The 16,766-nt window shown below is 40.9% G+C and overlaps 1 protein-coding gene across 3 annotated transcripts in view; it reads left to right on the top strand.

Annotated features, from left to right (window-relative positions):
- The window catches only part of oxr1a (oxidation resistance 1a), a 112,308-nt gene that overhangs the window by 31,295 nt on the left and 64,247 nt on the right, over window positions 1-16,766 (top strand). For all 3 annotated transcript variants that reach the window (XM_025061562.1, XM_008323693.3, XM_025061561.1), the window contains exon 3: window positions 8,838-9,034. In XM_025061562.1, coding sequence (XP_024917330.1) covers window positions 8,838-9,034 — 197 coding nt within the window. The remainder of the gene's footprint in view (window positions 1-8,837; window positions 9,035-16,766) is intronic.

A 16,766-nucleotide genomic window follows, 5' to 3' on the forward strand; every position in this document is an offset into this window, starting at 1 on the left:
GGAGATGGGAAGATGGAAAGAAGAGTGAGAGAGGGGGAGATTTGCTGTGGCCCAGTGTCTCCATGTTCCACTCCCTGCTTCTAAAAACCCAGCTGTGCTCAGTGATGCTGCGTAGAGAGAGAGAGAGAACATGACAAGGACAAAGCAAAGACAGGCCACAGGCTGACTGTTTTTTACAATTTATTTGTAATTTTAACATAAAGGACAAACTCCCACACACATTTAACTGGACTTTTTTACAGACATAATATTCACTTTACTGTGAAATAATTCTGCCAATTATATTCTGTCAGAACTAAAGATAAATATCAATCTACAAATGTAGATTGATTTTTGGAATTTTATTTTCTCTTATTACTTTTTCAAACATGTCTTTAATTCTGTGCCCTAAAAAACAAACAAAAAACAAAAAAAACGCCCAAATCTCTTGAAACCCATTGTTGTCCTTCTGCCAATCAGAACAAATGACATTAACTACATCCTGCAAAAAATAAATCTAAAAACCTAATCTAAAGTGCAAGATTTTACACCTTTGTTCAACTTTGAAGTTTATGTTTAAATCTTTAAATTTACATGGATTATCTTAATTTATTTTCCCTTGAGTGAACTTGAAGCTTCTAAGGTAGTTATTGTTCTAATTGAAATACTTCTCAGTTAGTCAAACTAAGATCAATTATCAAAAAGAAAACCAGTTAGAATTTCACTCAGAAGCAGGGGGCATTAGAAGTTGGAGTACGTGAACCTGGCGGGAACATCTCTTCTCCAGACCTCTAGAAACACCACCTGTTCTATCTGTGAGCCTCAGACTCTGGACTAAACCGTGGAAACATCTGCATGATCAGTTAGTACATTTTGTCCTTTAATTTCTCTGCTGTGTGCATTAATTTACTGTCTGTTAATCCTGAATTAAGAAATGACAGCTCTATTATCGTGGCGTACACAGCTGGCACGGAGTGTTTGGAGTGAGTCTGAGATGTTGTCCTGAGCAGAATTCCTTCAAAGTCCTTTTTTACTAATCAACCTGGAATCTGCTCAGATGTTCATCCGTGTTTCCTCATAAGGAATGTAACAGGAAGGGAGGTTTGGTTTAAGGAGGCTGAGCTCCAGGAAGTGAACAGATGTCCCATTTGAGCGGAGATGCGCTGGGAATATCAAGTGTAGCCGCCTGCGTGGTATTAGTTGGCTGCTGTCGCAGGAGCACAGGCTGTACACTAAGTGGTGCCCGATGGGAGAGATCAGTCCCTCTCTCTCTCTTTCTCTCTCTCCCTCTCTCTCTCTCTCTCTGTCCCCATCAATCTTTTCCACCACACTGGTCACATGGTGGCCTGCAGGCTTATTTTGTCACTTTGTTTCTTCTCATAATGACTCATGAAAGTCATTTTATTTAATAAATCGCCCACCAAACACCATAACTACCAGCTCACATTGAGAATGTTAAATACAATGTAAAAGACAAAAAAAGGAAAAAGCAAGGATTTAAATCACTGGTTTTTGTTTGCTCTTTCTGGGGGGTTTTGTTTTTTCAATATAACAGTTCCATGTTTTTAAGGCCATTCAGGAGTGGGTTCTGGCCACACACCCTTCCAAGTGTAAGACAACTGCCAGTGTGTGTTCTGAAGGGGCAGTACTGCCACACCAGGATGTTTTTAACATAAACCCCCTCTGCAGCCACCACTGGTTTGCCTTAAACCAACAGAAGTGCTAATGATGTGACACACACTTGGTTCATAAGCTCGGTCTTCTGTATCTGATCCATCTGATCAGCTTATAACAGAGGAACCAGTGTGAACAGATGTTTCTGCTCCAGGCCAGGCTTTGCTTTCTGTCTCAGCTAACAGATGTGAGAGTGAAGCTGAGTGGTGGCTAACGGAGAGATGGGCGAGGTCAGTAAATAACTGTGACTTTGGCGAGGTCAACATTTAGTCTGTTGTAGCAGTTTTCTTTCTTTACACACTATAAATCAAATACATTGACCATTCAGTAGTAGCCTTCCAACTTTTTCTCTGTCAAATAAAAAAATAGAAAAGGCTCCAGTCAAAATGAGATGTTTTATTATATATAAAAGAAGATGTAACATGTATAAATACTAGGGCTGTCAAGATAAACCTGATGGTTGTTCTAATACACAGTCGAGACCAATGTGGTTATTTATAGATGCTGGAGGGAAAGTCCGTGTGAATGGGATCATCTATGAGAAACATTTGTCTGGTCACAGTCCGTTCCTGTTCTCCAACTTTTATCTAGTAGAACAAGTGTAGGTCATGTAACAAAAACCTTTTAAAAGTTAAAATCCAAATCAACAAGGACGTCCCAGTGCTCTGGTTAGCAAATCGACTCTCGGCTCCTCCACGGACACTCTGCCAGTCTGAGTCCTTTACTCACACAGACAGTGGGGTCACTCTTTGTTCCTTCAAGGACATGTGATCCAAATGAGATGGATGTGCTCTGTTGTGTGGGCTCTTTGGTCTAATGAGAGTGGGCAGCCAATAAAAGTTTGTTCTTGAAGAAATGAGCATGTTTTCAGCAGCGACTGCTCAGGGTCAGATGGGATGTTGCTGTTGCTTCCAGCAAAGTTATTTGCAGAGGAGAAAGGAAACTGAGAAAGCTTCAGTTATTTTTTTTGTTTGTTTGTTTGTTTATCGATTTTCCTTTTTTTCCTAAAATGCTGCATCAATCAGAAAACAGTGAATCACTGATTCTTCTGCCCACACTTTTCCCAAACAGCTATGAATGCCTCACGGACAAATTAACAAACAAATTAACCTGAAAACAACCATAACAAATAAACAAATTATAGTTCCTCGATCAACAAGTAGTAATTATCTTATTATTGTACAAAAATAATAATAAAGTCTGACTATTTCATTTCAATGACTGTGTGTTTCCTTTCTGTGGGAGAAACACAGTGTCATCATTAGAGATTAATATTTCCTTGACAATATACACATTCGTCAAAAAAATGACTGATGTCATATGCTTTTGGTTTTAGAAAAGTGAAATTGTCCGCCAATTCTGCTGCATTTATTGATCTGGAATCTGATTATACATTTTGTCCTGGAATGAACGACACAGTGGGGAGCAGATAGGTGCTAATGAAAAGCCTCCTCCTTATCTCTAATGTGTCACATCTGCTCCTCCTGCTCTGTAAGGATCTGAAATGATCCTCCACCTTCAGCTTTAAACGACCAATACTCTGACTGAACACTGATTTCTGCTCCACCACAAGCCTTAGTGGCGTGACGTAGAAACCACTACTGCTGCTCCTGAACCAATCCTGATGCTTATTGTCACCGGGGCTTGGCGAATGAGAGCGCAAGTGTAGGAATCAGTCTAGCAACCAGGAGGAGAAGTGGAGGGACTAGAGGAGGAGGAGGAGGAAGAGGAAGGAGAGGGCAGTAGAAGACTGCAGTAACAGTCCCAAGGCCCCACAGATAGTCACTGAATCAAAGCGCTGAAGGCTGTGTTATGATTGAGCAGCGTGTGTTTGCGTTTGTTGCCAGGATGGGGAACAAAGAGAGCGAGCGAACGCTTTCCTCACTATGACTGCGTTTGCTGCTTGACTGATGCACAGGGAGCAAGAACGTGATGGAGAAAAACATTCCCTGCAGTCAGACTCATATTAATGCTGTGTTGGTTTTTTTCTTTTTCCAAACTTTCCAAATTTAAGCAAATGGCTGTGGTTAAACAATGTTTTTGTGTAACTGAAAAATAATATGAACATCAGCTTGGAGGGTTTGGTTTTGATCAAGCCGGATGTGTCCAACATGGTCGGCAGGTGCTGCTAAGTGATGGAGAAATCATTGGTTAATGGTTGGTTTTGAAAGTATGCAAGAAATTGGGCATAGAACATTTTAAAGTGGAGGACAGGTTTTAACTGAAAATGTGTCAACATCTTATACTCACGTTCAAGGAGAATTACAAAAATAAAAACACACGTCACACATGGTCTCTCTGTTCTACAGTTAGTGGTGAAGATGTCTGTGCGTGGACCAACAGTCGTGGTGAGGAAACACGAGTGAAGAAACAGGCTGTGGTTCCATGCAGTAATGTCACAGTTTTGTACTTGTCCGAGGACGAAAGGACGTCTTGTTTAGAAAATGCAGGTCAGAAGTATTTGTTAGTTTGGTTGGTTATAACATGGCTGCTTCTGTAGAGTTGACAGGTTTTCAAAGTGAATGACAATTTTAAACTTATTTTAAGCAATATAAAATGTGTCAACATTTCATTGAAATGACACACTTTCACTGTGCACTCTGGAGAGAAATAATGCCAGCCAGGGCATTGACACCTAATCAATACCAAAAATAGAAAAAAACAATGAACATCAATAGAGGAATGAGAAATGAAAAATGTATATTTTTCTGTTTCCACTTAATTCAAGCTGAAAATGGAATGAAATATTCAGAGCCAAATGTCACATAGAATTAGTTCAACTACTGAACATAAATATGACATTTTGGTGTCTACAAATAATCATAAATATCATAAATATGACATTTTGGTGTCTACAATCTACATTTATCAAACTGTATTAAGTAAGTTCCCGGCTATAGTCGCCTCTCTGGGCTATATTTGGTGACCACACTCTCGACCTCACACTAAATGGAGGTATTGGAGACAAGAAGAAGTTCAAAGGTTGTTCAAACAGATGGTGGCGTCCATAATGATGTACTGGACATTCTTCCTTCTCTGACAGCTTGTCCTTCAGCCTCATGACCCACAGCCTGACTACAATCACAGTCTCTGTAAACCCAGAAAACAAGAACGCTGGGAAATGGCACCAAGATTTAAGTTTAATTCTCTCACCCGTGAGGTCCTGGCTCCCCTCTTTACCATTGGTTTAACATTGAGCTGTTACTTTCTCCCCCACTCTCAGTAAATAGTCTTGAGCTTTAGTCACTTTGAGCTGCTTGATTGCACCAATCTCTGTCTTCCATGTGAGCAAGAAGCTCCTGAGGCCCACAGAGCTGAACACTGACGATGGCACCAGCAGCTGACTGATTACTATCTTTAGACCAAAACGGACCAAGGAGAAATGGAAAATAAAAATGAGGTGGTAAAGACACTGAAGTACTTTGTTTTCCACCATGCTGCTGTTGTGATTTGACCTAGTCCAGGAGGGAGTGATGTGTTAGCAGCTCTACCAAACCTGGCACCAATAAGAAATCCAACTCTACAGGGATCTACACACTTTGACATAGGAGGCAGAAATGGGGAAAATTGGGAGCGAATCAAGACAGGCTTATGGTTAGCCTATGATGAGGGATTAGACCTCGACAAAAAAAAGGGGGGTGGACACATTTGTCTCTCGCCTTGCAGCATAAGCTAACACATTTCCCTCCAGCAAATCTATGTTTACATTTAGTAACAGATAAGATGCCATGCTAAATTTAAAGTCCATAGGGGAGGAAGGTAAGATTGAAGTCATACTCTGTAATAATGCTGGCAGTACAGCAGTGGGTCTGACAGTAACGATGCCTTGGAGTCCAATACTGTGATGATGCTTATATAACTTTGAGGAAGGGCGATGGAAAAACACATATCACAGTTATTTTTATTTCTTGGTAATTCAGTGTATACACAGAGGAATCACTGAATGCACCACAGCGGTGCTGGAGTTCACGTTGAAGAATAAATAAAAGGTCATTGACAACTCCTGCAGGAACCAATGTTTACACTTTTGAACCTCAGTTCCACAGTTCAACGTGTGCCTCATACATGTACACGTCATTCACTTATTTATTTTATTTTTTAGGTTTTACTCTTCACTCTTGAACCATGCTTACCACTTGACAACAGCAGCATCCAGGATCCAGCAGATTATAGCTAGAGTGTGTGTCAGTGATGGAGGAAAAAAACAGGCCCAGAGATGTGTAGCCATTTGCTCGAGTCAGTCAGGGTGAAAGGATGTGGGAAAGAAAAAGGAGGGAGGATTAGGAGGAGAGGATGACGGTGGAGGAGAGGAGTCAGCCGAGTGGTCACAACAACAGTTTAGAATTGTGGATTTAATAGCACATAGGTTTACATTACAGTAAAAACTTTGTTTTCAGTCGCGGCCTTCAAACCTAGACTGTTGTACTGAGTTTCACTCACAGCCTGGGCTGGGAAGAGTCACCCTGTGGTCACAAATGTTAATGAAGGCCTTTGATTCCATCCGGGAGCTTAATGAAAAATGGTTGGACCCTGTCACTCTCTGTTTAGCACCTCCACACTATAATAATTAAAATAATAATAATAATAACACACTCATCTGCCCTCGCTAAATGCCAGGGCAGGAGTTCTGTGTCAATTTGTAATGTGGCACTTTTGACCAATGAGGCTTCAAATATGGACTGTTCCCATATCTGACTGCTTAAAGGGCAGATGCAAAGTAGATAAAAGGCCAAATGAAGTGAGAAGTCATCACCAACTCAGAGTCGTCGTCTCTACTTTGCTGCTTCATGAACTCAAGAGTGAAAGAAAGTGTGAGCAGCGTGTGAGTGTTCACCTCCTCCTCAATTCTCTTTTTATATTTCCTGCAAAGCAAAACTTTCTGACAACAACAACAATCAATAACAACACGTCTCGTGTAACATGTATACAGATGACTGTGTCCACTCCTTTTTTACGGTCTATGATTTACAAACAGATGAACACACACATTTTTTGACAAGAGTTTCCATCTTTTATGCAGACCACATTGATAGTGTCTCCTCCCACTCAAATTACAAACACACACACACACACACACACACACACTCTCTCTCTCTCTCTCTCTCTCATCCTGGCTGGCTGTTTTGATATGCTTGGCCTTGTAAGTCAGTGAAACAGAACTGAAAGAGGGACTTGTGCTGCACTGATGAGACAGTAATTAGTACCAACTCCTGAGGGAGTTGAGATAGACTTCACACAGGTTGACACTCGCTCTATCTCGGTCTGTCTGACTGCGTGTCTGGCTCTCCCTCGTCCTCTGCAGCCATTAAAGCAGCAGCAGCAGGTCTCTGCTGCTACTCATGCTCCAACCTCATTATTTCCAATTCAAACACACACACACACACACACAGCCTCATCACACAAGTCATTAGTTCAGCCCAACTTATTCTGCTAACTTGGGTTTAGTTCGGTTGCAACACACAGTTCTGAGGAGGATAAGATTAAATCAGAAATGGACAAAGCACTTCTTTCATCATTCTGCTTTTTCACTCCTTTCCTCTTCTGATTTTTCCCCCCTGTGCATTCAGTTTGTGATAGGCAGCATCTCTGCAGAGATGATGTATATTCATCCGGCAGATAGACACGGTGTCATGTGTGCTGCTTTTGCAGCAGGGTGGGACGAGGACTCGGGTGAAGTGGCCAGAAAGATTCTGTTGACTTGAGCAGTTTTTCCCCAGAATGATTGAAAGTGTGTGTGGAAGGGAGCAGAGTGCTGGGAATCTCTTTACTGCTGTTTCAGGGCTTTTCCAGACTATAGATAGATAATATTTCACCAGCTATGCTTCTGAGTTTTGTTTAGGGGAATGGATTTTAGTGTGGCCAAAATGTTGTTGTTGTTTTTGTGTGTCTCACTGTAAAGAACATTCTGTCTTATGGATGTTTGTGAGGATGTTCAGAAATTCCCAGTAGCTCAGAGCAAAATGCCAAAGGTTTTCATGACTGGAGATTTAACGAAGCTTCACGAAGTTTGAATGTGCAAAAAAAGAGAAGATGTTAATTGGAGGACTTCTGTGACGATGCCTTTGTCATGTCACGGCAGTTATTTCTAAAGTTTGCCTGTCACAGTTAGACTTTCATAAAGTAAAGTGGACAAGAGACACGACATATACTTCAGAAACCCAACCAACATGTGCTCCCACATTTCGAGCTGTCACACTGTTGGAAAACAGATGGTTCTTGTTGCTTCTGCAGAGCCGACAATAACGCAGAGCTGTGACACAACTCCAGTGTGAGTGTTGTAACGTTGTTTACTAAAGATTTGTGGCTTTTCTGTCCAAAAACCTTCTGTTTCCTGTCTAAGCCTGTTGTCTCGACTGGACAAAGACATTCTTATTATCATCCTGTACATTTACTCCTAGTTGAAACTATTAGTTAAGGAATGGGAACTTCATTGTTGATATGTTATGCTTTGACCTAACTGGACTGTGAATATTACTTCTTATCTGAATACAAAGTATTTTCTTGACTTGTTTAATAACGAGGGACATTTAAGTTTACAGCAATGTAGAAGTCTCAGTGCATTTGTCTTCAAGTGCACATTAAAAGAAGAATGTTTTCCAAACCCAATTGGTGCTGTTTACCTATGTGAATGGGATTAACTCGGTTGGGATTAACTGTTCAGATTAGCCTAGTAAACTCATTTTAAATCCAAACGAAGCATCTTCCTGATAAACAAGCTTTGAATGAGTGTACTAGACAATATGATGGACAGAATCTTTCTGTTGGTTTTTTTCCCAACAGCAGAGATGAAGTTTGGATTCAAACATTTTTTTTATTTGTTTTTTTTCTCCAGTAAAGTCTCTTTCTAACTTTGGTCCAACTGCTGTCTTTTCACAGCGTTTCCCTCTTTTAGCATTGACTGCACTGTTGGGCAAAGTGATGCTAATAAATTCAGCCCTAACAAGGCTACAATTGGCCTATTGATTCCTTGTCCTAACTTCCTTGCCACTGCAAAAATGGTCTTGCATGGTTGCAGTTTAGTGACGCAGCACATTGACACCAACAGTCTCGGATGCAAATTCACTTTGATTCAGCAGCCACCACTGAAGGGCTTCTAGCATTTCCTGTTAATCAGACAGTACATTTTTCATTTTCTTTTTCCACTAACCTCTTTGCATCTCTGTTGTCTTTTCTCTACCTTGCAGACTGAAGCAGAAGTCTCAGTCGGTGGATATTGCCAGTCAGGGATTCTCCCCGACTCTGGTACCAGCCTCACCCCTCAACAGGGCAGCATCCCCTGTTGCCAGGACAACTACTGTCCTCGCAGTGGAGGAAAACAACACCACTAACTCCCAGCGGCGCAACCCCCGCTGTGCTGAGCTGAAGAGAGGCTACACCATAGGTAAATGACAAACAAATTACATTGAATACACGCCGGGTTTTCACATGTTGGAGAAATATTTGGTAGAACCTGCTGCACATTTCCTTTCTTATTGCCTCTGTCATTGACAGTAATATTTTCACATAGATTATTTAATTGTGATGGGGATTTTTTAAACATTGAGCCAAAGCAGTTAGCTGTTGTTTTCTCTCAGGTTGCTTCACTGTTGGAAATCATTGTGAATACTGGTTATCAAAAGGGGAAATAAAAGAAAGTGTTAAATGATATATGTGGAACCCGTGTGTCCAAGATCTGTGGACAGCTCTTATAAAAAAGCCTTTGAACACAGAACGACTGTTTTGCTCACAGTGGGCTGTATCAATGTTTCCCAAGCTTTTTTGCTGGGGACCCATATTTTAAAAGACACAAACCTTCCGACCCAAGTCAATAGACATTATTTGTAAACTCCTGGGAAACATGATGCGAGATGACCCAAAAAAGAAATCTCATCGCCTGGGTCGCAACCCACCTGAGGGTCGCGACCCAGGCTTTGGGAAACAGTGGGCTAAATTGTAAAATAGAGAAGGTGATACCAACATCAAATGAAAGTGTTAATGAAGGAGTGTCCTCCGGTCAAGACATTGAGACAGAGTCAAATATCTTTTGTTTGTTGTTTTTTTTTTTACATGTGGGGTAAAATATAATTTGTCAGCAATTTGTTAGGAGATTACAAATAGGACTGTCAAATCAACATGTTAATTTGTGAAGATCAATTGGATTAAATCTCTAGTATGAATAATAATGCTTAATTACATTTGTGATTAACCAAGATTAATGATGGCAAGATTAATGGATCAAGGAACGTGTTCTAGGGGCCCAACTTTGAGAGGGGCCCAAGATCCATAGCGGCGCCCCTGTTGATGACTAATGGTGTTTACCTCACAAAGCTTATTCACCACTTGAACTTTAAATTCTTTTGATTTTAACATTCAGACACTAGTCTTCTCCTGTGTCTGCTGATTTCGCATTTGATCGGCTTCCTGTAGAGTCATCACGTATCGACACTCTTCCACAGGCCATCCTCCTTGATCGAAGGATGGATTGGGCTACAGTCGTCCGTGTCAATTCAGTCGGCAATAATCGATAAAGGAAACTGTAGGATAAAGGCTTTGGCAGGAGGACAGGTGAACTGTTTATTGACATTGCAGCTTTTATAAACATCTCTGCAGTCATTGTGAGTGTTCATATTGAAATGCACTGCAGTTTTTCAGCCATCAAATCACCCTCCCTGATTCTCCTCCAGTGTACACAGACTGTACAGTCCATTAAAACACTTTCCATAGTTAGAGTAGCTCTGGATTAGAATAAGTTGTCACAGCATGAAGTGCTGTCATTTATTTTGCTTCACCACATAATGGGATGTTGATTAGTGACCGGGGTCTCCACTTCCCATCTGCAGGACGTCCCGTGGTGTCGTTACTTACCCTCAAACCTGGGCCAGACGCCTAATGTAGGGCTGATAATGCTGATTTATTCTAATGGGAATATAATAATATGGCAGGAAGCTTGCTGTGCTGTCTGTCAGTAGTCAGGAAGGCCAGTCATTGGAGACACATCGAGCTTCCACCGCTGACGTTTTAATAACCAGGAATGATGAGCCTCCTACCAGGACGGTGTTAACCGTAGGTCTCTTCTCCTGAAAAAAAGCAGTGATGGATTCACTTTCTTGACGGCTCTCTCATGTGCAGCAATCTCTCTGCCATCTTCTTTTTTTAAAGCTAACTTGAAGAAGTGTGTTATATTAACATGCGATGATGAGTGTTGTTGCCTGTGGTGTTGTTAATAGAAGGAAATAAAAGACATGCATGATGTTAGAGAGCACCATTTACTTTACAAAATTAGACTTTTAAACTCAATGTAAACATGTTAGTTTGACGGAAGCAGCGTTAGAGCAAATAACACAAATGTTGTTAAAGGATTTCACTCCCTAAGTCAAACTCTGTGATAGTAAAGGATTAATTTAGGGGTTTATTGCTCAAGTTATGAGTCTGCACTTTTGGGGCTTCTTCTTCTCATCTCCCAACAGTATTGCTTCTTATTAGACTGAGCATGAACTGGTTTCCCTTTCCACTCTCTCCAGTCTTTGCTTTTTCTTCTCTGGGTTGAGTACTGGTGTCCTTATGAGTAACATTACCGCCCCCTACTGGGTTTATTTTCTTAAAGGTGAAGAAAATTCTACAGAAATGCTAAAAATGGATGGTAAAGAAATGGTTAGAAAAAGGAAATACACCAGGTAGTATTTAACTGTAGAGTTAAACGAAACCTTAAAAGAAAGAATTTAAGATGAACTGTAAACATGTTTCATCTCACACTACGTAAATATAGTTACCTGGAGAAGAAAGAAAGGTTTGAGCTGTCGCAATGCACATGACTGGGTATCAGTAACCTCGCTAATGTGAACACATTCAGGGATATGTAACAAAGAAATGAGAGTGAAATGAAAGGAAAGATGGTGAACAGGTTGAAGACTAGAATTTAAATACATGGAAATAAAATAAAGGTGGCAGAGAAAAAAGGATGGAAGAGTAAAACCTTTGATCCCCTGGATGCCTGCAGCATCGCCTGCTGAGAGGGTGTGACTCCTGACACCCCTCCCTGACTCCCACCATGTCTGCCTGACAGCCTCTGAGTCCCACTATCATGTCTGACCTTTACATCATTAAAGCCAACCTGAACTCTGCAGGATGCAGGCTGAGAGAACACCAAACATGAGCAGCGGGCTCATTAGGTATGACTTTTGTTTTCCTGTCTGCAATGAAAACAGTTTTGATTAGACTCTGTTCTGAGAGAATAAACAAACACACTTCTCTCTTTGTTTTTCTGGAGCTCTGAGTGTGGTGCTCAGGTGTCATGCTCATGTGTGGTTTTCCCCTGTTAACGAGAGATGCCAAAAGCCTTACCTTTGCATAAATCTGCAGTCATTTCTGCTCCGAAAATTTCACATTGTTATTTAGGGTTTTAGCTCAAAATAACGTGGAAAAACCCAACAGTAGTTATTTAGTCAGTAAATCTGTCTTTCCTATCTGACAATGTTGAAGTTAGCTATCCTGCCAACAGCTAACACATCATCTATATATATATATACACACACACACACTAGGTAGAAATAAATCGGTCTTCTTCCACATTTGTAAACTGTGTTGACTTTTGACACAAATATACAGTGCTACTTCAAAGTCCAGACTCGACTGCATCTACAGCAGCTCACAGTACAAATGCTAATTAGGACAATACGATGAGTAACGTGATACAGCAGCAGACTCCACTACTGCTACCTGGTGACTGATTATTCCCCTGTTAGTAATTCATTGGACTTCCACTGCAGGGCCGAAGATGAGGGAAACCAGTGCTGGTGAAGCAATCCACCAACTAACACTTAAAATGCAGTTTCATGATAGGGACTCAGGGACTTACGTAATTACCAGCCATTCAATTTATTGAAGGACTAGTCAGGGGAGCTGTAGAGGGGCTGCACTGTTGCTTCTGATGCATGAATTTGTTTGGACACACAGCTGGAGCACTTGTTCTTGGGAAAAGCATTTTCATGTATTCAGTTGGAGCTGTATAGTCGCACCAGGTTGACCTTTCAGTGGCTAATCGCTATGAATGTTGACAGTTTTAGCCAGCGCTGCAGGCGATACACTGGTGTCCGTCCCTTCTTTTATTAGATCTAATAGTCTCAGGTGGTGCGCATGTTGTGTTTACACATCACAGGAAGTAGCCAGGGGTGGCAATTACCCACAAACCACTGGGAGACATCTTTTCTGTAGCCTGATCACTCTGAATACTGTGGCCACTTTAAACAGGGATAAAAGATTGTATTTACCTTGTTTGCTAATATTTTCTGAATTTAATGTTTATATTGCTAAACTAGTACTTTGATTGTTAAGAAATTAATAAAAATGATACTTTGCGTACTTTGTTATTGAGTTAATACTACAGGTCCCACAGTAGAAGCTGGGTAGAATGACACTGTCCTGGTACCGGACATTTCTTTGCAAGCCAGTGCCTGGTGTAAAACGAATCCGTTTCTGTTGATGTACATGATGTAGATGAGTTCCCCTGAACCGTTTAAGGCACTTGGTGTCAGGATTTCACAGTATTTTATGGGTAAATGGCTATATAAATGTTAATAGGCTTTTCTCAAGCTATTATGTGACAACGTTTATAATGTTACAGCCCGAGTAAGAGGGAAAAAGTTTTTTGCAAACTTTTTCATTTCCTTATATATCACTGTGCATGACAATGCTTTTAGAGCTTAACCGAGCAGTAACGCAGCCTTCACAGGGGAAGATCACAACCTTCAGTTTTTTTGTTTTTTCGAACACTAAATATAACAGTTCAGCAAACAGTATCCTCATATGCCTCCTCTCCCTGATGAACTGGATAGTTGGTTGGCAACATGTGCATGTAAGAAAATGTTAAGTGAACCTCCCACTGAGACTAACAAGCAGCTTCCAGAGATACAGTATGCACAGATTTATTTTTTTTTTTTTTGTCCACATTGATTTACTTTCTTCTCCCTACACTGCAGAGAAATGTCTGCCTAATAATAAAAAACAACTACATTTGGCTACAGGTCATCCCACACAAGCATTATTAGAATTTCTTTTGATTTCTTCATGGATCCATGATAAACAGAGGTATTTATGAATAAATGTCAAAAACATCCTGAGTTTCATCTGAAAACTCCAGGACATAGTTGTGCACGTTGTGTAGTTTCAGATAAGCTTGAATAAATAGGATGAGTCTGAAGTTGGCAAATGCACATACACTACTTTGCCACTGTGTGGCTGTGATTAGTTTGGTGTTCAAACCGGAGAGTCTCAGCAGCCTTCTGTTTCTTAGTGAAACTTGAAAATGAGGCAGTATGTGATAAACACACTCAGAATTTATTTTTTATTATTTACTTTAAACACAAACACTTCCTTATGGGTAGATTCTTCGACCTATGTGTCTTGAGGGCAGGCTGTGGGTAACACACTAGATATATGCACATTTCTGTAGTTGTCTATTTTTGTGTATGATAACTCTTGAATATCCACCTGTACGAAGTCAAATCAAAGGATTCTTCTATCATCTTCTATTGCTAAATCCTTTCCATAAACAATCCCAGGCCAAATATAATTACACTGGGGACCAGATTTGGCCCCGGGCCTGAGTGGGACATGAAGACAAACGAGCATTCACCTTTGTCCAGTATAGAGTGTCAAATCAACCTGAGTCTTGTTTGTTTTTGGACTGTGGAAAAACATTGATGTACTTGTTGAAAAACCCATGCACATGTGGAGAACGTGGAATGCTGGAGGCCCTGACTAAAACGTGACCCCATTTTCTTTCTCTTACTCCAGTGCTCCTGTTTCAGACAGCATGTGATGCCACGCTTCTTTTCTGAGACCTCCAGCATTAATTATCTCCTTGTAGCCCATCAGTATAAAATTTGCACAGACTCCTCCCTGTGAATGAGTGAGAGACAGAGAAGTATAGGATGAAAGTGTGTGCAGTGAGAGAGAAAGTGAGAGCTCTCCGTCATGCTCTGACAGCAGCACCTACAGTCATGGAGCCTGTGCCAACAGAGCTGCTTGTGCTCGCTGAGATAAGCCCGAGCCTCCTCGCCTTGGCACCGATGGCTGCTCACGTAGCAGCAGAAGGCAGCTCAGCCGCTCTCTTTCTCTCACTCACCTACTTTTAGTTTAACTTCCTGTCTTCTAACTGTCTTCCTGTCCTTTTTACTATCCCTTTAATTTTCACACAGTTTGCCGTCACCCATGTAATCAACACATCACTTGGTGTTCCAGCAAACGCTGAGTGAGCAGCATGGTAGCAAAGCTGCAGAAAACAAAATAAACAGAGGTGAGGGTTTTCACTTTAGCTACAGCATTAGTGTAAACAGTGACTATGAAAGACTTGGTGCTGTTTAAACCAATAAAACACCTCTGTAGCATTTTACGGCCTCTAAATGTCGAGCCAGGTTTTTTTATGTGTTATTGCTAGGAGTTGTTTATCAATGTATCAGTTTTAGATATAATTATTGTTTGTTTTTTTCTAGACAGTATTAGCAGATGTGTTGACGGTTGGCTTCTCAACTGTCCAGTTCAATGTCGATTTATAGTCTGCCTTTTTTTACATATTCACATTGATTTGTCCTCATGTTGACTCTTGGAAACAAGAAAAGCAGTGAGTTGTTTGTTTACCAGTCAGATTTTTTTTTTTGATTTTTTTTTGTTGTCAGTTACATTTGTAAAGACGGCCCCCTGGGGATTTTGCATGTTGGCATTAATCAAAAAATTAAATGCACTTTCCCACAAAATGCTGCTGATTGCAAAGGTTAATAGTGCACTCTGTCATTCTTAAACAATGGGGAGCATGTCTGTGGGAAATGTCAGTTTTGTCCTTGTAGTTTTTCAGCAGTGCTGTAGAAATACTCTGTACTCCGTGATACTGGCAAATGACTTTAAAGTCCAACTGTGGAGGAAATAAAAGATCCAAGTTTATGCAAATGAGAACAGCATGGGTATCCATTACTTATTTTGATTTTACTTTTTACTCTGCTTGGTTGGTGGTACTGCAAATCTCACTGGTTGCTTCACTTTAATCTAGTGTCTGTAGAAAGAATATCGAGAAACATGGTTCTCTCTGTGCCGTGGTGTCATTAGACAGAATCTCCATGACTGAATTAAACTTAACAACCTCTTATGGTCAAACTGCATCAAATACTGATTCTGTGTTACTAAATAACATCTCTCACTGCAGGTAGTTACAGACTCTGAAGATTTATGGCACAATCACTATCCAGAAATTACAGCAGAGGTCAAGGTGTCTCACAGGTGTCACACTTGTGCATGCAAAACACACATGGACACAGACACACACATACACCCGGGACTGATGGGGGTGTGGGTGGGACTCACTTATCCTTGGTCTGTCTCAATGTCAGAACACCAGCATGACGTTAGGTCTGTTCCCAGTGATACATTTTGTCTGACATTTGCCGTTTCCTAATCTCCCCAGAGAGACATGTCCATGTGCTCCTCCAATCAATTCTCTGCTTTTAAGCTCCTTCTGTGTCCTTCTGTGTTGTTCTAGAATGAAACACATTAGATGGATTTGGAGCGTACTTCACATTCCCCTCCTTCAAGGAAAGTAAATGCAGATTTTATTCTCTCCACAGCACGCTGTGTTGTTGGTTGCATGACTCAATGGGGCAAAGGGCTACATTTCAACACTGACTCACAGTTTGGCCAGAAGTGAAGGACGCAGTATCTCTAACGCTCAAGGCCCCTGGTTTATTATTTTTTTCTTTCTCTTCTATGTAAACGAAAACCAAAACATATATTTTCTCACGCAGTAAGCAAAGTCAGGTTCTGAATTCACTACAGTGTGACTGTAAAAGATCGGGTGGTGTGGTTTATTGGCCTGCTGGTGTAATTATGTTGACCGGCAGTCTCTTGGTGGCCCTTTTGTCGTTGGATGCAATTTATAAATGCCACATTCCGAGTAATCCCACTGTTTCCCCGCTTAGTTTGGAAAGGGCTCCCGCCATCCTCTGGCTACAATTGATTACATATAGCTCAAACGAAGAGTAAGCAGTTTTCTTCTGTCGAACGCCGGCCCGGTCCTTGCTATTGATTCATTTTACAGCAGGAGGAAAATAAGATCTGCCACTTCACATAACTGTTGATGTTTGTTTTCC

This window comes from Cynoglossus semilaevis, chromosome 13 (assembly GCF_000523025.1).
Source record: "Cynoglossus semilaevis isolate Cse_v1.0 chromosome 13, Cse_v1.0, whole genome shotgun sequence".
Lineage (NCBI taxonomy): Eukaryota > Metazoa > Chordata > Actinopteri > Pleuronectiformes > Cynoglossidae > Cynoglossus > Cynoglossus semilaevis.